Source organism: Erythranthe guttata, chromosome 8 (genome assembly GCF_056151865.1).
Source record: "Erythranthe guttata isolate IM_541 chromosome 8, IM_541, whole genome shotgun sequence".
In the NCBI taxonomy this organism is placed as follows: Eukaryota; Viridiplantae; Streptophyta; class Magnoliopsida; order Lamiales; family Phrymaceae; genus Erythranthe; species Erythranthe guttata.
The window spans coordinates 200,225-223,736 of record NC_142540.1 but is presented as its reverse complement, the minus strand read 5'-3'; the positions used below and the strand labels follow the sequence as shown (position 1 = coordinate 223,736).

The 23,512-nt window shown below is 38.6% G+C and overlaps 9 protein-coding genes, 1 long non-coding RNA gene and 1 other non-coding gene across 14 annotated transcripts; 4 read left to right on the top strand and 7 right to left on the bottom strand.

Annotated features, from left to right (window-relative positions):
• Nucleotides 1-118: 118 nt before the first annotated feature.
• LOC105969873 (protein FAR1-RELATED SEQUENCE 5) lies at nucleotides 119-3,418 on the bottom strand. Of its 2 annotated transcripts, none has more exons than XM_088821412.1 (2): nucleotides 3,194-3,418; nucleotides 119-2,840 (listed from the first exon to the last, which is right to left on the bottom strand). In XM_088821412.1, exon 2 carries the CDS (start codon nucleotides 2,813-2,815, stop codon nucleotides 257-259), a length of 2,559 nt encoding a protein of 852 aa, XP_088677538.1. In that variant the 5' UTR covers nucleotides 2,816-2,840; nucleotides 3,194-3,418; the 3' UTR covers nucleotides 119-256. The 2 variants fall into 2 exon arrangements, with proteins under 2 accessions (XP_088677538.1, XP_088677539.1); XM_088821413.1 differs by having other exon boundaries at nucleotides 2,952-3,336.
• Nucleotides 3,419-3,914: 496 nt separating this feature from the next.
• Nucleotides 3,915-5,934, bottom strand: LOC105970744 (cystinosin homolog). Its single transcript, XM_012995572.2, has 9 exons — nucleotides 5,562-5,934; nucleotides 5,347-5,479; nucleotides 5,124-5,213; nucleotides 4,895-5,019; nucleotides 4,742-4,784; nucleotides 4,555-4,672; nucleotides 4,419-4,468; nucleotides 4,198-4,287; nucleotides 3,915-4,111 (listed from the first exon to the last, which is right to left on the bottom strand). The coding sequence occupies exons 1-9, from the start codon at nucleotides 5,678-5,680 to the stop codon at nucleotides 4,073-4,075; spliced, it is 807 nt and encodes a 268-aa protein (XP_012851026.2). The 5' UTR covers nucleotides 5,681-5,934; the 3' UTR covers nucleotides 3,915-4,072.
• Nucleotides 5,935-6,342: 408 nt separating this feature from the next.
• LOC105970755 (uncharacterized) lies at nucleotides 6,343-6,714 on the bottom strand. The gene has a single exon (XM_012995582.2). It carries the CDS (start codon nucleotides 6,712-6,714, stop codon nucleotides 6,343-6,345), a length of 372 nt encoding a protein of 123 aa, XP_012851036.1.
• Nucleotides 6,715-6,988: 274 nt separating this feature from the next.
• LOC105969922 (ATP12 protein-like protein) lies at nucleotides 6,989-9,293 on the top strand. The gene is made up of 3 exons (XM_012994696.2): nucleotides 6,989-7,645; nucleotides 8,128-8,302; nucleotides 8,576-9,293. The coding sequence occupies exons 1-3, from the start codon at nucleotides 7,214-7,216 to the stop codon at nucleotides 8,956-8,958; spliced, it is 990 nt and encodes a 329-aa protein (XP_012850150.2). The 5' UTR covers nucleotides 6,989-7,213; the 3' UTR covers nucleotides 8,959-9,293.
• Nucleotides 9,042-9,867, bottom strand: LOC148768249 (uncharacterized). Its single transcript, XR_016033015.1, has 2 exons — nucleotides 9,623-9,867; nucleotides 9,042-9,516 (listed from the first exon to the last, which is right to left on the bottom strand). It is a non-coding gene; the product is annotated as an uncharacterized LOC148768249 (long non-coding RNA).
• Nucleotides 9,868-9,977: 110 nt separating this feature from the next.
• On the bottom strand, nucleotides 9,978-11,945 carry SDH2-1 (succinate dehydrogenase 2-1). Of its 2 annotated transcripts, XR_016033013.1 has the most exons (3): nucleotides 10,971-11,793; nucleotides 10,370-10,633; nucleotides 9,978-10,313 (listed from the first exon to the last, which is right to left on the bottom strand). XR_016033013.1 is itself a non-coding variant. In XM_012994707.2 (2 exons), the coding sequence occupies exons 1-2, from the start codon at nucleotides 11,633-11,635 to the stop codon at nucleotides 10,462-10,464; spliced, it is 837 nt and encodes a 278-aa protein (XP_012850161.2). In that variant the 5' UTR covers nucleotides 11,636-11,945; the 3' UTR covers nucleotides 9,978-10,461. The 2 variants fall into 2 exon arrangements, 1 of the variants encoding a protein (XP_012850161.2); XM_012994707.2 differs by having other exon boundaries at nucleotides 9,978-10,633; nucleotides 10,971-11,945.
• Nucleotides 11,932-13,431, top strand: LOC105969960 (protein NOI4). The gene is made up of 3 exons (XM_012994732.2): nucleotides 11,932-12,057; nucleotides 12,883-13,077; nucleotides 13,190-13,431. The coding sequence occupies exons 1-3, from the start codon at nucleotides 12,049-12,051 to the stop codon at nucleotides 13,211-13,213; spliced, it is 228 nt and encodes a 75-aa protein (XP_012850186.2). The 5' UTR covers nucleotides 11,932-12,048; the 3' UTR covers nucleotides 13,214-13,431.
• A 35-nt stretch (nucleotides 13,432-13,466) lies between these two features.
• LOC105969943 (zinc finger CCCH domain-containing protein 43) lies at nucleotides 13,467-16,229 on the bottom strand. 2 transcript variants are annotated; one of them, XM_012994723.2, is made up of 7 exons: nucleotides 15,653-16,229; nucleotides 15,508-15,558; nucleotides 14,962-15,075; nucleotides 14,536-14,847; nucleotides 14,237-14,348; nucleotides 14,100-14,154; nucleotides 13,467-13,918 (listed from the first exon to the last, which is right to left on the bottom strand). In XM_012994723.2, the coding sequence occupies exons 1-6, from the start codon at nucleotides 15,980-15,982 to the stop codon at nucleotides 14,105-14,107; spliced, it is 969 nt and encodes a 322-aa protein (XP_012850177.2). In that variant the 5' UTR covers nucleotides 15,983-16,229; the 3' UTR covers nucleotides 13,467-13,918; nucleotides 14,100-14,104. The 2 variants fall into 2 exon arrangements, with proteins under 2 accessions (XP_012850177.2, XP_012850169.2); XM_012994715.2 differs by having other exon boundaries at nucleotides 14,100-14,348.
• Nucleotides 16,230-16,774: 545 nt separating this feature from the next.
• On the top strand, nucleotides 16,775-18,582 carry LOC105969980 (very-long-chain 3-oxoacyl-CoA reductase 1). Its single transcript, XM_012994755.2, has 3 exons — nucleotides 16,775-17,829; nucleotides 17,930-17,999; nucleotides 18,109-18,582. Exons 1-3 carry the CDS (start codon nucleotides 17,192-17,194, stop codon nucleotides 18,361-18,363), a joined length of 963 nt encoding a protein of 320 aa, XP_012850209.2. The 5' UTR covers nucleotides 16,775-17,191; the 3' UTR covers nucleotides 18,364-18,582.
• Nucleotides 18,583-18,633: 51 nt separating this feature from the next.
• LOC105969970 (protein LOW PHOTOSYNTHETIC EFFICIENCY 1, chloroplastic) lies at nucleotides 18,634-21,271 on the bottom strand. The gene has a single exon (XM_012994744.2). The coding sequence runs from the start codon at nucleotides 20,982-20,984 to the stop codon at nucleotides 18,810-18,812; it is 2,175 nt and encodes a 724-aa protein (XP_012850198.2). The 5' UTR covers nucleotides 20,985-21,271; the 3' UTR covers nucleotides 18,634-18,809.
• A 206-nt stretch (nucleotides 21,272-21,477) lies between these two features.
• Nucleotides 21,478-21,550, top strand: TRNAK-CUU (transfer RNA lysine (anticodon CUU)). Its single transcript has one exon. It is a non-coding gene; the product is annotated as a tRNA-Lys (tRNA).
• Nucleotides 21,551-23,512: the final 1,962 nt, after the last annotated feature.

Below are 23,512 nucleotides of genomic sequence, written 5' to 3'. Positions count from 1 at the left end.
GTTTGTGACTTATAACACTGAACAATGCAAAAATCTACCATAATACATGGACTCGTAAATAAAAATTTCCTAGTATTCGATAAATGCAGCAGAGGAAAATCTCAACATCGGAACTCAATTTAGAACTATAAAAAATTTCAATAAATTTCCACAATATATACAGTGAAGCAGTTCATGCTAATCTACGTCGTGTGTAACAACATGCTCTAGGATAGACAGTTACATTTCCCTTGCCAATCACAAGCGATGAATCACTTTATTCCCGTGCTTTTCTGGTCCACCGCTTTAAAATATATTGGCTCGGAACTATCTTTATATTCCTATAATCCAGCACTTTCAGTGCGTGGCTACACAAAATTCCTACAAACTGAAACTTCATACAGCTGCAGACAACTGAATCGTTTTCCGAACTGTATAAAACTGTATACTGACGAACTTGACCGTATGTACTCACTTTAAACTCGACCGAGGACTCCGTGTCAATGCACTCATTAATCACATTATTCAGACAATTTTCATATTCTTGGTGAAACATCTTAAAAATAACAGGTGTGTATACTTCTCTTACCTGCTTAAGCATTACCACATCTCCCATTAATCTCGGCAAATGATGGCCCATATCATAGTTTGCTTCCAATTCTTTGTAACGCCACTCGTTCACCACCCTCCCAAAGTGCTTGACAAATTGAAGAACATGTGATTCGGGCTTAAGGTACTTTCTCACGCTTGTAATAGAACCCTCGGAGAGTAATGCAGTTTCTATATCAGCAGCAAATATATGCTTATTGTACGGTACAGCCCATTTTTCTCTCTCTTCAAAAATGCCATGCAATAAATCGTTTTCCCATAGACCGTAAGTATCCAGCATGACTTTCCAGGAATTAACAAATTCTTCTTCCTCGGGATTAAAAAATACACCGCATAAATCGCTGGAAAAAGAATCTGAGTTGACCCCTATTTGACTGAGATGCTTAAGTGCATTCTGATATATTTGCCATGTGCATAACCTGTGGTGAGTTTCCGGCAATTCAGACACAATCGCTTCGGTTATTGCAGCCTCTCTGTCGGAGAGGATAGTCTTTGGTGTTTTTCCAGACATTGCTTTCACGAAAGTTCGGAATAGCCACTTAAAAGATTCTGAAGTATCACCGTACACAAATGCAGCACCGAATACCAGAATCTGCTTGTGATTATTTATTCCAAAAAACAGAACCAACGGCCGCCAATCTTTGTTCAGACGATAGGTCGAATCAAAGTAAACCACATCGCCAAAATCACCATAGTCCACCAGCATTTTCTCATCAGCCCAAAAGAAATTAGTCATTTCCTCTTCCACATCAAGTTGAACACAATAAACAAATGAAGGATCCTTCAATTTCTTGCTCTGTAAATACAGGTTCAAACTTTCTGCTTCTTCTTGCTTCATATAGTACGCACGTTTAGATGTAAGCCTCATCTCGTGATCTATGGGATCATAAAAATCATCCTCGATTCCTACGCCTGTTAATAACAACTCAGCAAGTGATTTGGGCTGCATTTCAGCACCCCCATATGGACTGGATTCTCCATTTTGATTTGTCATAGACCTCTTCTGTGACCTTAACATGCGTACTTTACATGCATGGACAAGCTCGTGATTATGGCGTTCTTCAAAGTGGGTAATGCGGTATCTGCCATCAGATTGACGTGAAATTACCAACTGTGCCATGCACCCAACTCTCGTTTCCTTCCTTGGTCTTTTTACTTTGGAACCTCTCTTGTCGTTCTGCCTATAACCTTCTCTGAAACAAGTGTATCTTCTAGAAGCCACAGCTCCATCTACCTTACTCCTGTTAACATAGTCCTTCCTTACACTGAAACCTACTCGCGCAGCATATGCATTGTAGAACTCGTAAGCAAGATCTTCCGAGTCAAAACCCATGCCCAATTTCGGCACCCCATCTGGCACTGAGGTGGCAACATCTGATTCGGCCTCAACAGTCTCGACAAAGGATATTCTCTTCTGCGCGGGTAATAAATGAGCGGTGAACGGTGTGACAAGCTCGTGATTGTGCCTTCTCTCGAAATGGATGACACGATATTTGCCATTCGTTTGGCGTGTAATGGTCATATGAGCTAGGCAACCGGTTCTTGTTTCTCGGCGGGGTTTATTCACATTCGCATCACGTTTGGTAGAACCATACCCTTGCCTGTGGCAAGTGTACCTCCTCGATACCACAAAACCCGTAACCTTACTTCTATTCACGAAATCTTTACGGATGCTGAAACCTTCCATGAGAGCATATCTGTTGTAACACTTGTACGCATGCTCCTCGGCTTCGAATTCCACACCAAGATTTGGCACTACATACTCTCCAATTCCGTCTTCTACGACTTGAACAGATCCAGACAGTGCATCAAACGTAGACGCAGGCTGGTTGTTCGAGGATGTACCGGGACTATGATCATTGTCACTACTGCTTGTCTTTGAACTCCGATTCTCGTATTCACGGTCCTTGTTTAACCCATTATGGTCACTGTTATGTGTGGTTAACTCATGTGCAGCAACACTATCAATACTTTTTTCGTCGGACGAGGAATTAAAGCAGCTGTATGTACTCTCACTATCCATGTCCATACCATCTTTCTCGGCAGAGGAAGCTTCTTGGCTGATCGATGTTTCTTCACGGACAAAGGCCACCTCAGCATCATAAGAGAGGTTGTGTGCCTCACTTATCTGATTCATATCAGCATCAACTAGTGAAGTAGGATCACCTTTCTCTCCGATGCCATCTTTAGAAGTACCCTGCACCTCAGCATCCAGGCTAGTATCCATAGACCTTCATTTACAAGAAAGAATCCTAAAAACAGAAATTTCACAAGTAAATCAAATTTCAGAAAATTTGCATATACACAAACTGAAAATGGCCAATTAATTAACCAGCAAACAAGAAAAAGGCATAACAAATTACCAAATTACGTAAATTCAATGAATATAATATCCCAAAAATGCATTTATGAGCTTTCCTAACTTCAGAACAGGTAAATCAAATTTCACAAAATTTTCATATACAAAATCTGCTTAGTGCTTATCATGATTTCATTCGCCGATTACAGAGTCCTATTTCTATAAAATTGTAAATCAAAAATCAAAGTCGTTTTGATTGTGTATAATTTAAACGCAAGTAGTAGAGAGTAGGGATAGAGAGAGAACCGGAGAGAAGAGTGGGCGGTAAAAGAAAAATAAATATGAACAGAACGACGTCGGATCTGCTGAGGCGATGGACCGTGGAAAGAGTGATAGGGGAGCGGCGCCTCTGCTGTAACATCCACTCCAATCTTATCCAGTGTGGAACTAAACCTTCTTTTCCTTTACAGCGACTTTGTTATTGAGATGCGCTTTTTAATTTCGAACTTGATATTGCATATAATTGCATACAAGTGGACCATCACTTTTTTGGGGGAATTTAAATAAAAAATGGCTTAATTCCATTTTCCAAATGCAACAATAATAATATCAATAATAATATCTGTCTCTTTTGAGAATTTTTTTTGTTCCATATTATCTGTCACTTTACAATTCCAATGCTGCATTAATTGCTTATTTTTCAATTTTACCCTTTTTAACTCTATAGCATTCTTCCTGCATTAATTAATAAACAAGGGTATTTTGGTCCATCAATATCTATTTTCCTAAAATCAAGAAATATTTATTGAGAGTCTTAAGATTTGTGCCAAGGTGAAAAACGACACCTAATTAGGAACGGAGGGAGTATCATTTTAAACAAGTAGTCTTTTCAATTTTGCACCATTAAAAAATTCTAGTTTTATCAAAAAAAAATTCCTAATTTTTTTTTTCGGGGCCGCTGCTCCCGAACCCCGGGAAATTACCACACTGTAACTAGATCATGGAATCGCCACTGCACATAACCCAATTTCAAAGCTAGAAATTGCAAAATATAAACCATGAAATAACCGAACTGGGCCGAGCTTAGCCAACTAAGCTTCATAAATAATTTACAAAAAAAAAAAAAAAAAAAAAATTACAGCAGAAAATTTACAAGAGGAGAAAATTGGCAGAGGTAACAAGGCATCAGCACTGGTTAATTTCTTTAGTTAGCTCCACATTTACCTGCATTAATACAATCTATAATTATTTATCTTAATGAGTATTAATTTAAATGACAAAATATAGGCTAGTGGGGTTCTGCAGCTTACCACAGTAGAATTAGGAGGAGGAGCTATCTTCTTGGAGGCATATAGCACATAATGCTGAATCAGCAAAACAATGTCGAAAAATATAGTTACCTGCGAAACAATGTTAAACCACCAAGCAATTAGCCCACTCTTAGCTTATATTCAATGTCAGTTAAGAACAAGATTTAAGGATATTTAATTAAATACTCAAACTGATAAAAAAAGAAAAGCCCAACGCATACCAAAGCTAACAAGGTTTTCCCTATGTTTCCAAATAAATTCTCCAACGAATCTGTGAAAACAGAATTGACTTTCACATTTTAGCGAAAAATCCTAGTAAATATTTGGTTAAAACAAATATTAAAAATACTCACTCACTTTGATCTATAGATTGCATCACCATCTGAATAGCGTTAGTTATTCCTCCAAGGAAATCGAGTAAAATGTTCCCAACGCTAAACCCGCTCGTAGTTTTCCGTTTAAAGTTGAGGAGGGCCTATATTTAAATAAATTACGACTTGGGAAAATGTTGCTAGAATTAATGATCATCTGAGAACGTACGTACCTGAGGGAAGTACATGGTGACTGTCATAATGACCTGAATTGTGCTGCAATTACAAGGACTCAAGATTTAGAAGCAACTTCATTGGCCTACATACTGAAGTAAGTATGAAGCAAACGCTTTCGTAGTCATTATTGAAAGAAGAAAAATGGTTACTTGAAGCAGGAGACTAGCCAAAACCATGAATGTTTTGGTATAGCTATCAACACACATACTGCAGCTCCTAATATTGCTATACAAACGAAGCAGATTGATGTTTTCGAGAATTTCTGGCCTCCACGCTGTCAACCAATCGAAAAAACCCCGATTAGCGGAATTGTGTGTGTGTGTGTGTGTGTGTGTGTGTGTGTGTGAGAGAGAGAGAGAGAGAGAGAGAGAGATTAACGTCGTAAATTCCAATCTGGAAGAGTGTAAAACCAGACAGTAAAACAGCATGTATGGAGAAAGCCAAATCATTTGGAGCAACAGGTAACATCTGCAATATTCACCGCCCCAAAATTATATTTTTTTCAGTACTCTTGAAACTTATATACTAATTAAACCAAGCAATAAACGTGGAATTGAAGGTGAATGAAGAACAGAGTTAAATAATTAATAATGAATAATACCTGATTAGAACCATATTTGTAGTGATATTGGTTCTTCACAGTAGGGCTAAACAAAAGGGAAGCATTGTAGACCAGATAAGCCAATTGCTTCACGAACCCCAACAATGCATAGTCGAAATTCAGCCCCACCACACTGCATCCCCAATTCCATTCAATCCAATTCAAATCAAAAACCCTAAAATGAAATGAAGAAATTAAAGTGTTTGAAAATTAACCTTTTCCTCCTGAAATTCAATACAACTTGCGGGTGAAAACTGATGGACCAACACACAAAAGCTATCCATCCCAAAACATTGTAAATCACCTTCAGATTAACTGAATTCCACGACGCCATTCTACTTTTTTTTTTTCTTCAAATTTTCAGAGCAGTAAATGGCTCCTCCGACACAGTTAAATTGGATGCTCAGAGCTGAATTAATTCCAAGTAAAACCGCTGGCGAAGAAGATGATGTGAGGAACGATTCTCAATGAGGCCGGGTTTGGGTTGTAAAGAACCCGGTACGAGTTCCGGGTCCTGAATTGGCCATCCACATGCTTACAACAAATCATTCTTCGCGAGTGTTCCAATGCGGTTTGGGAGAAATCGAGCTTCTGATACTCTCTAAATTTGCATGTCTTTATTATATTGTTTGTTTGCATTTAATGTAAAAATATATACTTTTTTCCATTTTACTAGTATTTTGTATGCTCATATATATAAACATTGACGTCTTATTTTTATTATTATAATGAAAAATGATAAATTATACAAAACATTAGCTTATAAAAGCAATATGAAATTAGCACTTGAACAAATAAAGTTGACATCTCTTGAATGGAAAATACATATATTATATTTAAAAAAAAGCACCATAATATTCATCTTCATCTCGATTCTCCAATTGCTAAACGAAGTCCCGGTGATCATCATAATAGTTTTAGTCCTTCGATTTTAATCGGCACCAATAGCTTCAATCTCAACGAATCGCGATTCTTCAAACAGATCAACATCATTTATCAATCATCTTCACATAGAAAGTCGTCGTCGCTACCCAAATAGTAGTCCACAAGACCCGTCGCTGAAAACCCGGACGAGTATTTCGAACCGGGTTCATCACCACCAACGACCGTCCAAGTGTTGGATCTGTAGTCGGACCACGAACGAAGCTTTTGAGTCCCCTTCACCTTGTCCATGGACTTACGAGCCGGTGTGATGTGGCATTGACGGCACATTGGCCGAGCGCACTTGCCGGTGAACTTGGAGTGGTTAGTTGGCTTGGTTGAAACTTTACTGAACTGGCCCGCAATTGGGGCTGAGCTGGGCCCGTTTAGGTTTCCGGGCTTGATATAGGTTCGGACCATACCATGTTGCCTACCCTCTCTCTTCATTTTGTTTTTTGGTTAGGTGAGCTGAAATTGTGAATGAGAATTAAATTTTTGTTTGGTAATGTGCGCCTTTAAATAATGATGAATTGAAACAAAAATGAATTCAATGTTTTTCAATTTTAATTAGTTACATAGCTTGGTGAACAAGGTCGTTTCTTTGGTCAACTACACACGTTATATACTTGTTGGACAAGCCTATTATATAAAATAAATGGTTGACTAAATAATTATTCTTAAAATCTAGTAGTTTATTTTATACAGACTACAATTTGCACTTAATATGAGTAGTTATAATTTATTTTTTATTATTTTAAAGATTTAGTAACTAGTTGTGAACAATATGGTGTAGTGGGCCTGGCCCGTATTCGATATCCAATAAAATTTATTGTCCAATTAAATTTGGGTCGGGCTCGGGCCTTTGAAAGCCCAAAATCACCGTCTTCTCTCCCACTCACCCCCTCTCTCTCACACACACACACACATACACACAGCGACCGCGAAAATGGCCTCACCGATGGTGAGAAAAGCCCTTAAAACCCTGGTTCCATCCGCCTTCAGAAGTGTAACCTCTAGCAGCCGCCACCTCAGCGTCGCGGCGGCATCTGGAAATGCGGAACAAGAGCCGTCGTCATTCACCTTTTCCTCCGACGATCTGAAACCCGCCGCAACTTCGAATAGAGATGACAGCGTATACATCAAAGGTCCGAAAACGGCGTCGTCTTCATCCTCGTCCGTGACTATGCCGATGTCTTTCATGACCGGTTCGATCGTCGGCAGGCGATTCTACAAGAACGTGACGACGAGAGAAGCGGAGGATGGGAATGGGTGGAGCGTAATGCTTGATTACAGGACGCTGAAAACTCCATCCAAGCGGAATCTCAAGTGCCCTACTTTAGCTCTTGCTAAAGCCATTGCTGCTGAGTGGGAGTATCAGGTGCGTGCTAGCTACACTGTTTTTTTTTGGGGCTTTTCTTTGATTTTAATTTCTTAATTGCTCAAGTAGGTTTGATTTCTCTTTGATTTTGTGGTACTAATTGCAATTAACCTGACGAGTTAAAAACTAGATCATATTTCTAGAAACTGAAATCAACTGTTTCAGATTTCCAAAATTTTCCAGCTCACTCTCTAAATTGATTTTTAACAATTTTGATATCATAAAATTACAATTTCATGTCCCGGAACGGTTTTGTTACGGAATCCAGAACGGTGAGGGTCGTTCCTGCGAACCCTAATTATGTATGTTTCTCTGGTTGAGCTGATTTCTTTACTGTTTTTCTTTTTATATTAGTTTCTCGCGATAAGGCTATTATTATGATGGATTTCAGTCTTAAGTCTCATCTTGCATAAAGGGAACTTGATATATGACTTGTAAAGGGGATTATGTGATTAAATCGTTGCTATTGTATTTATTTGTAGGAAACAGATGGAATTAGACCCTTTACGATGCCTCTGATGAAGCATGCATGTACCGCGTTAGAAAGAGTGCCTGTCACTCGGCCAAAGATAATTGATCATTTGATGAAAAAATTCCATCAAGATCTTGTATTTTGCCGTGCTCCTAGAGACAATGATGTAACAAAGGATCTCAGAGGTACGTTTATCTCTCGTGTTTCTTCTTTGCTACTTTTCAGATCGGTTTAATTAAACAGCTTACTTGCTTATTGGGAGGGTTGGTGAGTATAAATGTGTTTGCAGAAAGACCATTGGCTGCTAACAACGAACACTTGTTCTTCATTAAGATTGTTTGCAGACCCATTGGCTAATAACAACTTTTTTAATCGCCTACTAAATTTCGTTCACGTTGGTTTGTTAAATGGAAGGTTATACTGATTCCAAATATGTATTGTGTAATCACAATTTGCAGAACTACAAGTGGAGAAATTTAGTCCTCTGATTAAATGGGTGGAATCGGAATTTGGGTTTAAGCCAGCAGTGTACACGAGCTTCTTTGGTGGGAAGCAGGACGAGGGCTTGGTGAAGGCCGTTGAGAACCTTCTGAAGAAGACAGATGACTGTGAACTTGCTACAATTGATGCAATTGCTTCATCTGCTCACTCTTTGCTAATTGCTATTGGAATATTCCGTGGTATATTGAGTATTGAGCAGGCCATTGAGTTGATTAGGCTTGAGGAAGATTTACAGGTTGATCGGTGGGGTTTGGTCGAAGGTGGTCACGATATTGATATTGCTGATCTTAGAGTTCAAATCTCATCTGCTGCAGTTTTTCTTCAACTTACGAGGAAGTGATTGGTTTCTGCTTCTCGACTTTAATCAGGTAATTAATTGCCCGAGTGTGAACTTTTCCCTTCTTCGTTATGCAATGGTGGGTCTTGCAAGAACTTTGAATGGTTATTATTATAAAACCAACCTAGTAGTTGGTATAGTTTCAAGTTCACATGTACAATAGCATAAATTTAATAAAAAAAATATATATTAGAAAGTCGAGCATTTGCAGACGAATCCTGATTTCTGTGGTTTTCCTATGTTCGAGTGTTGCATTGTACTCATCTTTTATATGTTTGTGTTGTAAGAATTTGGTCCGACTACTATCTGGCAAAAATTAAAATTAAGATCGTTATGAACATGCCCTTGTCTCATCTGCATTTTTTTCATTTTCTTCAAGCTTCCTCAATAGCCGAAATAACTGAAATTGAGAGAATGTAATAATTCCACACAAGAAAGCATGAACAATATATGTAGTATTAACTGCGTCTTAGGGGTCCCCTTCGCAGCACTGGGCGCAAAATGGTGGCTGTTTAGTGATATCACAATAACAGCAAGCTATATCACAGTCATTATTACAACCTGCAACAATCCACCATTTTGCCGGTAGGAATGTTAAGATTTCATAGCTGTAAAATACATAGAATAAGGGCATGAGAAATGAGAGTTAAATTTAGCAGCACAACACCTGTTACAGTAACGTACTGAGATTTTTGGAGAGTCCTAGGATTTACGAGAAGGGGAATTCGAGTGTTTGCCCCTAAAACGTTAGATAGAAGCTGGTTTAAGACAACAAGCATAATCAGAGCTGACTTTGTTTTTGGAGGAAACATGTTGTTTTAATGGGTTCCCAAAGGGTTTGTTGATTAGCTAACAGGTTGGTGAAGAAATTCTTGATTTTGCACTTGAGTTGTATAGGATCTTTCACTCACCAAATTGTTCCACTGATGTCGGTAGGATGTATATGAACATGATTCGTATTTGATATATACGATAAATGGTGTGAGGTCATATGTAAACCGTGTCGGTAATAAGAATTGGCATTTTGAAGTATCAAATTGAATAAGAACAAGGTCATACCAAACACACTAATGTTTTAAGTAATGTACACACTAATGTTTTGAGTAAGGCATGCAGTAAGTGCTTACACACACACTCCTGACCTGAGGATCTAATAAGCCTTGTGAAATGCAGCAACATTTTGCTCTCTCACAATACCCAAAGTAAAGAGAAAAACACGACAAAACGTGCTCCCTCGCAAGTTACAGTATCCAAGCATGTGAAAAGCATGACAAGCGACAGATTAATATCATGGCTGTTAAATCCTCTACTTCTACTTCTCGAGCCGTTCTCAACGTCCTTTGCTAATCAATCAATTTCTATTATCATCGAAGTTCACCGGAGTTTGGCTGATGTACTGTCTAAAAAATTGGACCTTTCCTAAGGTAGAAAATTGATCCAATTTTGCAAACATTACAGTATTATTCCCACACAGGATTCATTTGTCCAAGTGTCTTTTGAGGAATTTTAACTTGTAAGCTCGAGTTTCTTGATGTTCTGAATCTGCATTCCTGGATTCAGTCCCTTAGGGCAAGCTTTAGCGCAATTCAGAATGGTGTGGCACCGATACAGCTTGAACTCGTCATTTACGGCATCAAGGCGCTCCTTGGTATATTCATCACGACTGTCCATTATCCATCTGCGTTCACATTGGAAACCACAATCAAGAAAATTTTAAGAAAAATATACCAAAATGATGATCCATTTTCTGCACAATAACAACAAGCCGATAATAACATTTGGGCAAAATCCCTTTTTAGAATGCTCTTACAATCATCAAACAAAGCATTTAGGCCGACAAATAATCCACATTCGTTCATAGCTTCCATTTCAAAGAAACCAAATTAAGGCTATAGATAGCCACATTCTACACAAATATCTCAACTTCAACCGCAGTTCTTATCTCACAATAACAAACAAAATTTACCCTAAACATTGCGAAAAAAAGAGGAAGAATCGGAAAAAAAAGGAATTACCTATTGGCATGCAATAGAGCTGCAGGGCCCAAATAAGACTCCGGATTCCACCAGTAGCTAGGGCAGGATGTGCTACAGCAGGCACAGAGGATACATTCATACATACCATCAAGCTTCTTCCTATCCTCCTTGCTCTGCAGAATCTCCTTCCCCGGAGACGAAGGCTCGCTGTTCCTCTTCAGCCACGGCTCAATCGACTTGTACTGATTATAAAAATTCGTCATATCCACCACCAAATCCTTTATCACGAACATGTGCGGCAGAGGGGTGACCATCGTGGGCCCACCCGATGATATCTTCGTCAGACAGGCCAATCCGTTACGGCCGTCGATGTTCATAGCGCAGGAACCGCAGATTCCTTCACGGCAGGAGCGGCGGAAGGTTAGGGTTGGGTCGATCTCGTTTTTAATCTTAATTAGGGCGTCGAGAATCATGGGGCCGCACTCCTTTAGATCGATCTCGTAATCCTGGAGCTCGGGCTTCTGGGGAGAGTTAGGGTTCCATCGGTAGATTTGGAAGGTTTTGGGGGTGGTGGTGGATTTAGCCTTGGGCTCGACTTGTTGGGCTTCGGCCTCCGACGCGTGGGCACGGGAGATGATCGCTCTGGTCGCCGGCGACAATGCCGGTACTCTGGATATCGCTCGCCGGAGTAACGCAATCGCCATTAATGGTGAAGAAGGTGACGAAAGGCGTGCTTTTCAGTGAGAGAGAGAGAGAGAGAGAGAGAGAGAGAGGAACAGTGATAATAATAATAAAATAAGAAAATAAAATGGAGTTTGAATTAATTAATTCTTATTGGTGCTAATAAATTACGAAAATAGGTATAAATGAATTGTCGAACCCATAGTATTATTTCAACTTCCTTATATTAACATTAACAGTTAACATATAATAATCTAAATAGATAAACCTTCTTTTTCTCTATTAATAGCTTTATTAATTATACAAAAAAAAAAATTAATTAGCTTGTTGTGCTTCTTTCTCTCCCTCCTAAAGACCCGTTCTGAATTCTCTCTCTCTCTCTAAAAGATTTTCATTTGTTGTCTCTTTCATCTGAGGCCAAAACCTGCGATCTTTCATGACGTCTGTAAGTTTCTTCTTCTTTTTCCATTTTGCATCCTTAATTCTCATTTCCGGATTCAATGCAGATTTATTTTTTACAGTGATTTTAATTCTTTTTGCTAATTGTCATTTGATTATGATTCAAAATCTTTTTGGTGAAACGGATTAAAATATGCCATTTTGTTTGATTCCCTCCAAACCCTCTCAAAGGATACATAATTGTCTGATGAGATCACCGTTGCATATATTTATTGACGATGACAAAATCGAATTGAAACAACAACAGAAAAATGCCTATGACTCAGATTTCATACCCTCGAGGCTCAAAATGAGAACAATTTTCATTTCTAATTTGGACCCCTTCTCCCGTTTATTATTAATTATTTTATATATGTGTGTATATATATATTTTTTTTTGAGATTTTGATTAGGCATTCCAGATGAAACACAGGTGGTAACCAATTTATATAGACAAGAGCTAAAATTTAAGCGTAGTTTGCCGCAAGTTCAATTTGTATGCACAATCAAACCAAATGAGGGTTTATTGTGTTTCTGAAATTTCCACAACATTAGTCAAATTTTGTAATACCCATCCCATAGCTCGGTTTATTTTTCAGTTCAATGACACTACTCTTTATCTTTCAAAACCTTGTTCATCATTCGACATGTTTCTCACTAAACATGGAACAAAATGGTATAACTTTTATATACAATTAGCAAGAATATTTGATACATAGACTAATCAGAAATATGTTTAAAACTAAAGCAAATAAGATTTTGTTTTATTTCAACAATAAGTTCACCATTGATTTTTTCTTTTTAAGGATTTAAAATAAATTTTTGTATGCAGCACGAGAAAGGTCGGCCACTGCCGAAATTTGGTGAGTGGGACGTCAATAATCCAGCCTCAGCTGATGGATTTACAGTCATCTTTGCTAAGGCCAGAGATGAAAAGAAAGCTAAAGGCACTGCAGCAAATGCTGGACCACCGCCAACTAGTGAAAACGAGCCTCAGCAAAACCAATCTAATGAATTCCCTAACAAGGTAGCCTTTTCAACACACAACCAATTCAACTAAACTTACTTTTTCAATACAATTTTTTTTTCTTTCTTTTCGGAATTATGTTAAGGTGGTTCCGCCTTTTACACTGATGCAGAAAAAGTGGCTTTGCTGTTTCTAAAAGTTGGTGGGAGCAGTGAAATCGGAAAGATGGTGTGGAGAGATGTAGAGTTCAAAGCGGGCGGATTCAGATTACAGACAATTTGAAATTTCTCCTCGCTTTTGTAAATGTATGTGTGAAACAAGTACAAAGAGATTTCTATACTTCTACCCTACAAATGTATTGTTGGGGAAATTGCCAAAAGCATTTTAAATTGCACTGCATACTATTTTCAACAACTACTTTTAGATGATGATTTAGACCACATATAAGAAACAATGAAACGGTAAAATAGAATCACATCAAGAAAATGATTTAAGTTATCACTCTCTGTTTCTCGATGCACGTTTAGGTTTCTCTTACTAAACATCACACTAGCAGTTGCAACTTGATGATTTTCCTCGCAATAGACAAAAGCATCGACAAAAAGAAGCCCTATTAATTTGAGTATTTTTTACGGAATCTAGGTCACCAATGAGCTTATATAATTAATAAACTAGAATTCTAGTTATCCAAAATGCTTCCTAGATAGACAAAACAAAATGCCAACCTGGCAATGTGCAACTAATCAGCCCAGCCGCCACAACTGCCGCCACCAGAATCAGTCTTTACAGAACTCCAGACAGGATATGTTGACAAACTATGGCTTACTGGGTGGTCAAACATGCATGCACGTCCAAACTTGCAAAGACCATGGCGCTCATAATGCCGACAAACACTTCTACCCTGTACAACAATAATAGCAGAATGAGGAAAATAACACAAATGGTTAGTGAAACAGAAAAAAACAAAAGCAACAGTATTTCAGATGTTTTAATTGTAATAAGAGGTTAATTTAGCTATGAAAGAAAGAGAGAGCAATAGTTGTGAAAGAAATTCTAGATGCAATAGAAGAATGTTAGCTTACGGGTCTCAGTGGCAGACCATTCTCATTAAGAACGCATTCACCTGGCCTACATGCCCTGTTTTTGGGGTGGTGAAACCGACATGTGAGTTTGAACTTGCAATCTCCCGTTTTCATGAAGAAATCACACTCAGGCTCACCTGGTCGTTCAGGGAACTCATCAATATCCACAGAGATATCTAACTTCCTAAGAGAACCATCGGTGATTGGGGCTGAGTAAGAATTTCCAGTTCGAGGCAAATAGCTTGAGGCCTGAGTAAATCAAGATTAATGCATCAGATGTGTTAATACTGGCACTGTGTCATGTCAATTGATTTTTCTGAAGAATAGATTGCATACATAAAAGATTATGAATTATGCATAAAATGATTCAATAGTAATAACGGCAGGGGATTTAAAATGAAATGAGAGATCTGATTCAAACAAAACTTGTAAGTACCTGATAGCCATTCCATTTTGGTTGTTTATCCACCCACTGAGGAGATATGAGGTTTCCCAAATACGCATCGATATTGCCAGATAACTTGTTCAAAGACCTGGGTGCTTGATATGCTTCTGATGTCCCTGATAGATGCATATAACCAACATTGCGATTTTCCGAAAGATCACCTAATTGTTTAACAAATTTTCCATCCATTGGATTTTGAGGTATATAGCCTTCTACAGAAGTAGGTTCAGGGTGATTATATACACAACGAGATCCATATCTACATGAACCATTGCGTATGTAGAATAGACACTCCTTCGCTCCCTAATCAAGATCAAAACATACATCCAAATACTTTTAGGAAAGTAAGCAGAACGAATGAAAGCATGAAACCTTGGCTAACTAACAATTACAGACTATATATTTTTTGGCATTTACCAGACGTGTTGGCAAACCCAATTGGTTCAGCGGAGGTGTAATGTCAGATTCTTCACCAGGATGGACATACCTACAAGATTTTCCATATCTGCACCCTTCTGCAGTAGAGAAGTACTGCAAAGACAAAAAAAAAGCGAAGCATATTCATTGGCAATGGAACGAGATAATACATGGGAAGAAAAGATAGGGTTCAGCAACATCGGACCCAGTAATCACTCAGTATAACTTTTTAGTAGTAATTACGCTACAGAATGACGAAGCATTGACATCAATCTAATATTTCAACAAGAAAAATACCCTGTCCATTATTAAAAAAGGCTAACTCATTTTGCAAATTGACAAATAATACGTGTCGTTTAAGTACTAAAGTTATACATAGAGAGCAGCTTTCATACTAAGGAATACAAAATATCACAGACCAATCCTTATCAAAACTAAGGCAAAGAAGTACATACCACGAAAAGCACTAAACCTAAGTAAGAAAGAACCGTGTGGTGTGTTCAACCTGATTTTTTCAGTCAAAATCAAAGGTTAAAAATCATTTACCTTGCACTCAACCACGCCAGACATCTTAGACTCCAAGCCTCCATCAGAAAGCTTCAATAAAACACACACAAAAGTAAATAAACATTTTAATAACAACACTAGAGTTTTAAGAAATGCCAAAGGAAAGTGCAAACTCGTAAACTACCTGGTGCAACTTCTTGATTGGGTGATTATACCTACAGCTCGGTCCAAATTTACAAGTGCCAGTTCGGACGAAGTGAGGGCAGTCTCCGGCGTACGGCCGCAGCGGCAGAAATCCAGTGCTTCCGAGTACGCCGCCGTCCTTGTTTCCATCAGCATTACCAATGCCGTCGTGATCTGCATCGGATTTCAGCACTAAATTTTCCAATCTACCAATCAAATCATCCTTGCTCGGATCAGCGGTCGGAAACTCTAGCTTTTGGTCCTCCGACGGTGGGTCCGGTAACGGCGGCGACGTACGGCTGTCATCCTCGTGTGTTCCCATGGTCGGCATCTCTGGAGGCGAAACCCTAGAGAACAAAGCTCAGTGTGTACACGATTTCCACTGCTGCTCTACAGTTCTGTCCCTGCTGGACTCCTTTACGGCTTTACTCCTTTTTGCAGTTTACGCTGTTCATATCTGTGGGGCCCAAAAGATACGCCGTATCTTCTCCTGTATTTTCCATCAAGTTTTCTCCAATTTCAACTAGAGTCGCCCTTCTCTATCTTTGACAGGAAATCAGTGTGATTTGGAGCTGATAAGACTGGACTTGCTATTATGGGCCTGTTTGTATCTAAATACCCATTGTACTTATAAGACTGGACCTGCTATTTGGAGCTGATAAGACTGCACACCTACTATTTTGGGCCGGGCCCATTGTATCTAAAATACAATAATGATTTTGTCTATTATCAAAATTAAATTATAGATACTTATCAAAAAAATAAAAAAATTAAATTATAGATAAAAACATAACATATCTCAAATAATTAAAAAAAAAAAAAAAACTGCATGCATGATCTAATGCATGCATTGTCCAAAACTGTTTTTCCAGTAGAGTTACAGAAGTCAAGAATTAGAGATTAGTTAAGAATTCTTAAATAAAAAGATAAATTAATCTGAATTCACGATTTATGGATCACCTAATTTAAAGAGCCGTTGCCTAATTTCAGGCTAGCTTCTCAACCACCTTTTTTTTTCGGTGAAAAAAAAATCCAGTTATTGAAATGCTACACCCGTGCAGGTGTGAACTACACTAGTTGATTTTTAACTATTGAAGTGATAACATAACTTCCAATTAATCATATATATTGACATACACATAGATATATGTGCAATTACGTGTAGATCAGCGGTCAATAATCACCCGCTGCATTTCATTGGGCATATAATCGAATAAACAAAAATGCCCAAACTAACCTTTATAGTAATAAATGTTGTCCAACTGTTTTCTTCTCACCATCTATTATTATTGTCCACTTTATTATTTCCACATGCTATAAATATAGATTAACTTCATCAATGAATGTGTGCGCAATAAATCAACTTACAAAAATTAAAAAAATTAAAAAAAAAAATCTCTTTTGTTTTGGTTGTGCATCAAAAAATTAATATTTTACAGAGCTATAAAATAAAATACGACGACGTTTTCACCACTCCGACGTGTATAATATAAAAACCCGGTTTGCACATCTTAGATTCATCATCCCCTTGCACCCAAACATGGCGGAGTGCATCTACCACCAGCTCAAATCTCAGCCCACATGGATTCTCATCCTCCTCTCACTCGGCTCCATATCCCTCCTCAAACTCTCATTTTCGATCCTTATTTGGGTCTACGTCAATTTCATCCGACCCGGAAAGAATCTCAAGAAATACGGGTCATGGGCTTTAATCACCGGCCCCACCGACGGCATCGGAAAAGCCTTCGCTTTTCAGCTGGCAAGGAAAGGCCTCAACTTAGTCCTAGTTGGAAGAAACCCGGACAAACTGAAGGAGGTCTCTCAATCAATCAAGTCCAAATCCGGGTCGACCCAGATCAAAAATGTGGTGGTGGACTTCTCCGGTGACCTAGACGACGGCGTTTCGAGGATTAAGGAAGCAATTGAAGGTCTGGATGTTGGGCTTTTGATTAATAACGTCGGCGTGTCGTATCCTTATGCGAGATTCTTCCATGAAGTGGACGAAAAGCTGTTGTCTGATCTGATTAAGGTTAATATCGAGGGTACCACAAAAGTCACTCAGGCTGTTTTGCCGGCCATGGTGAAAAGGAAAAAGGGGGCTATTGTTAATATTGGTTCTGGTGCTGCTATTGTTATTCCCTCTGATCCACTTTATTCTGTTTATGCTGCTACCAAAGCGTGAGTTCTTTTTTTTATCAAGATTTCATTTTTATTTTATTTGGTATTTGAATTGTCATAAAAAAAATTAGGTTTAATTTATAGGATGATATCGTTTCAGGTATGTTGATCAGTTCTCAAGATGTCTGTATGTGGAGTACAAGAATAGTGGGATTGATGTGCAATGTCAGGTAAATATTCTGCATTCATAACAAATTTGTTTGAATTTGAACCATTTTGCTGCAATTGGAAAAATATGGAATAAGGGTTGATATGTTTAATTGATCAATATTTGTGTAGGTACCTTTGTACGTTGCAACGAAAATGGCATCAATCAAAAGGTCGTCTTTCTTTGTACCGTCAACAGACGGCTACGCTCGTGCAGCACTGCGTTGGATCGGGTATGAACCACGGTGCACTCCGTACTGGCCACATTCTATTTTGTGGGCTTTGGCTAATTCTTTGCCTGAGTCAGCCATTGATGCTTGGCGTCTCAAGTTCTGCCTCGCTATTAGAAAGAGAGGGCAGCTCAAGGACTCCAAGAAAGTCGAATAGAAGTATTCGTATGCCTCTTCCATTCAATTTATGTACCCATGATTTGTCTTTCCTGTTTTCGTTCGAGAGTTCTTGTCTGAGACGATTAATTATATATGTAAGACTGATATATCTCTCGTGTTAGAACTATGATTCTATTTCTTTTGTCGGACAAGTGCGTTGTTTGTGTTGTAGTTAATGAGTTGAAATTTCACATTAACACGTTTATTTTCATGTTCATTTGCTCTCTTTTTTTGGTTCTGAAATGCAAATGCAATAATCAGCCTCATATTTTGTGCTTCAAAATCCATGCCTGGTAATTCACTTTCCTGATAATCAATACAAATTACACATCCAACAATTTTCTAGTGGACAATCTTGAATCAAAAGACATGTTTGCCTTAATCTAAGCAGCAAAGTAATTACATATAGTTAAACCACATCTCATGAAAAAAGGACACAGAGATTTACCTAGGATCTTCTTCACTCTGTGACTTGTAAATTTCACTTCTGTCGAATGGTTTACTTCTCCTAGGAACATCAGCTAAATCACAGAACTCCGACAACTTTTTCCTCGTCTGCACTTTCTTCTTTCTCTCAGGTGGCCGAGGCCCTAAAGCACTGACATCAATCGTGGCACCGTAACTTTCTGAAGATTCAAGAACAGCATCATAAGCCTTAGTAGAAAGCACAAGTCCTTCATTATTAGCCCTCAAGTGCAGCTCATAAGCGAGCCTCGGTTTACCGTCACTAGCAAGAGCCTCAATCAACACATCATAAGTAACCTCGTTCGGCGCAATATTCAAAACTCTCATTCTCTGGAAATATTCGTACGCCACACTCCCAAGATTACTCCGACCGCAGCTGCTGATTATCGCGTTGAATGTAACAACTGTCGGCTCGATATTGACCGTCACCATTTCTTGGATAATCGAGTCCACGATATCGAATTTTTGTTGACCTGCGTAAATCGAGGCCATGATTGTGTATGCGTATAAATTAGGCTCCAGCCCCATTTTCAACATGTGTTTCCACACTTGAAGGGCTTCATCGTACAGTTTCCCTTTCTCGAGAGCACTAAGCAATGCACCATATGAAATGATTGTGGGCTTTTCGCCTTGGTCAACCATTCTCTTGAATATCTCGATAGCTGCGGAAGTTTCCGAAGCTTTTGAACAAGCAACAAGAACGGCATTCCACTCTCTACTTCCTGGTTTAAGGCCTTTCTCTTCCATTTTGTTGAGCAGCCTTACACCCCATCTCCAAATACCCTTTTTTCGAGCTGCGGTCAAAAGTATACTGAAATGTGAGACGATCAATTCGTACGACATGTTATTTGGTTTCGGCCCTTTATCCAATAAGTCCTCATATATTTCCAAAGCTGCCCACCATTTCTTCGCCTTTCCCATCAGCCAAATGACGTGATTACAAACCGATAAGCTTATTTCAGTGTTTGTCATTTCTCTTATCCTAGCGTACAATTCCTTAACCACAATGTAATGTTCTTCTCGCGTGCATGCCCAAATTAGGCGCTCGTGTTCTTCATGACCTGGCTGTAATCCAGCCTTATCCATCTCTTTCAAAAGTCTCAATACTTCCGTGCTTAAATTCTTGCTATTAACAAGCCAACGACGCATCACTTGGTAGCAAATACGAATAGTGAAATTTTCTAGCTTCGCAAACTCATTTACCCAGTCTTCTTCTTCTTCTCCACCAGCATCATCTTTTCCAATTTCACCCTTCTGAAACTTATCCCTTATCTCAACAAAGAATGTCAAAGCTCCAAATCCATCTTCGAGTCTACGATAAGCGAGCAAGACAATCGAATAAGATGCCGGAGATGGAAATATACCTTTGGTCGGCATCTCTTCAAAGAGTTCGAAAACTTTGGCTTCTTTTCGGTGCTCGATGTAAATACCCATCAACGTATTATACGTTACGACATTAGGAAGCAACCCTTTTGCAGCCATGTCATTCATGATATCATCAACAAAATCAAAGCTTTCAGCTTGCTTCAGCGCTCCCAAAAGACTGTTGTATATATAAAGATTGGGCTGAATCGGACTATCGGCCTCGTTGCTCTTTCTCTTGAGCCACTCGAAGAGAGCCATCGCCGGGTCAACCTTCTTGTCTTTGCCGAAACCTCTAATAATGGTCGAATACACTTGGAGAGGAAGATTTCCCATATCCTTGAGAATACTTTCCACATCGTCTGCGGTTGTGGCAGAATGTAATCTCAATGCCAGTGCACGAACATCAATTCGTCCGTTTTGAAGTTTTTGCCTCCGATAAATTCCTCGTTTCTGCACATCACCACCATCTTTATTATTTGCACCATCGTTGTCATTTAATTGGTCTGATTCTTGAATAGGAGAATCATCATTGCCGGTTGTGGGTTCATCTAATGCCCATGTAAGAGCAAAAGCAGCACCTAGGGAAGGTTTCTTTGTCTTAGGAACGAGATTAATGGTGCCACTAGGGCATGATGAAAACCTACATCTCAACAAGAGACCATGGCAGGAATTGTGAAAAGGATTAAATCTTTTCTTTCTCCTTACCCATTTAAAAGAATGTAATCCTAAATCCAAGTGGGGTATTACACAAGAGTGCAGAGATTCACTTGAAATGGTCGGAGCTTGCATATTGTGCACCGGATAATTTAAAGATGGAAGCAAAAGCAGTTCAAGATTGAGTATTCCGACATATATGTTTCATCTTAGAACAACAATGGATGATGAAATCATACCTTTGCAAAGAGAAGGGTGGTCGAATAATTGATCTTTGTGATTGAATTGGGTGGATGTTTTCAAGTTTCAGAGTTTTTACGAGTGAGTTTGTAGGTAATGGTGGTGCTGGATATGTGAGGGCAATCCGAATGCCATACATAAGCTGTGAGTGAAATGTGATTGATTTTGAGCCACGGACAATGCGATACGGTGACGTTTTAGGCATTCGAGCATTCATAATTAATCTGACTTAGGTGGACTGGACCAACTATTAAATCTCACCTAGGTGGGCTGGGCCAAATATTCTTCGACTGTGTGATTACTTATTGGGCTAAACGAGTACACTTCTACGGAGACTGTGTGAAATAATTACGACGAAAATTTCTAAAACATGGGAATGAAGCAAACAGCCCGTCTAGCTCAGTTGGTAGAGCGCAAGGCTCTTAACCTTGTGGTCGTGGGTTCGAGCCCCACGGTGGGCGATATTTTTTTAGTTTTAATAATCCAGTAATTAGTGAACTGCGATTAATTTTAATATTGGCTTAATTTTTATGTAATAATCCCAGGCTAATTTTTGGTGTACAGGCAAATAATTGGGATAAAATTTTAGATAAAAAGTTTTGCGGTAAAATCTTTAATTTCATAGGACTTAACGTAATTTAGATGATGTATTATGCTTCATTTTTTTTCCTACTTTCATCTACCACATTATTAAAACCATGAACTCAAGTAAATTTTTACTTACTAAATAAATAAAATACAATGTCTCAATTTATGAACAAATGCTTAGAATGAGACAAGTAATTGAAAGATAGAAAATAAATAATATTAGGTAAAATAATACATATATTATATAAAATGAAGTCATTTTATAGTTTCGATCGGTTCGGTTTTTCGGTTCGGTTATTTACCTTCCCACCATACCGAACCGAATAATTTGGTATTTCAAAAATAAAAAACCGTACATGCGGTTTGCTATTCGGTACGGTTTAAAACGGCTTTTTCGGTTCGGTTTTTCGATTTTTTTGCTCACCCCTAGTTCAAATAAGGTTAATAGACAGTTATTGTAGCTACGAACTGATTAATATAATCCAGTAATTAGTGAACTGCGATTAAAGTTATGTAGGATGGGAGTTGAATGAAAAAATTGCAGGATCACCAGAAGTTGGAGCTTAAGTTCAAAAAGCTCAGTCAGCCTAAATGAGTGGCACTGTAGAAAAATAAAATAAAATAAAAATTGCTGTCAATATTTGAGTAATGTGATAGAAGAAGTTAGTATTATAAAAAAGAGAAAATCTTAAAAGATTCATCGAGTATCTTGTGCTTAGCTCCTCGTATACCTGCATGCAAACGCTGTCTTTCTTATTCACCTTTACGTAAAAATCTCTTACAGAATCTTGAAACGATATGACAACATCAGTCCTAATATTTCGCAAGTATTTATAATTATTGTTGCTTCTTGTGATATTCTGTTATGTGGCTGATAATGCAACACAATTTATTGAGCATTTTGGTAAATATGGAGAGATTAATTACAAACCCTGCAGTGATAATGAAGGACAAGAAAGTATCGCGGTTTTGGGTTTGCGACTTACACCGATCCCCCGGTGATTTATGGGGGTGAATATATATGCATGGTGGGCCCGACGATGATAGTTATGCATGGTATGGGGGCGGCTATGGGAGTAGTGGTGGAAGTGGAAGACATCTTATAGTAGATGTGAAAGATATCTTATAGTTGGGATCTTATGCGGCTTAGATTGTCTGTTAGTTATGCAAACAATTATTAGGACTCTAATGATCGTTTACTATTTTATTTTGCGTTAATCTGTTATATTCGAAGATCTGGGACTGGCACTAAGCTTCCGGAACTAGTCTTTTTTTTATTAGTTATATATGTGGCACTATTTTTTCTTATTCCATGTTATGTATGTGTTGGCTCATACTTACTTGCGCAGGAGCAGCTGTGAATTAAATCATCAGCGTCTCGATTTTATTTTACTCTTTTTTATGTGTTTTTCCAATTCTGCACAACAAACATTTACCCTATTAACAAACTTGTGCACAACAAACACATACCCAATTAACAAACTTGTCAGAGCAGAAAATCAAATCTCTATCACTCGCATTTCCCAATTTATACTGTTCGTCAGTTTTTTTCTGCATTCTCTTCCCAATTCCGTTTCTCGTTCCTCAGTTGCAAAATGTATGCATTTCGTCTTCGTTCATCACTGTTTTCGAGATTTCCGGTCGCTCGCAGATTTCCGGCCGCTCGCCGTGCACCGGCAACACCACATGTTCCGGCGACTTCTCCTTACGAACAACCTCTACGCGCCGCCGCTTGCACCGACCTCCGTGGATGCAGAGACCGCGGCGGTCTTCGTTCGAGATTTTTGTTCGCCGGCGAATATCCGCCGGCGGGATGCATTGGAGGTCTTCATCTT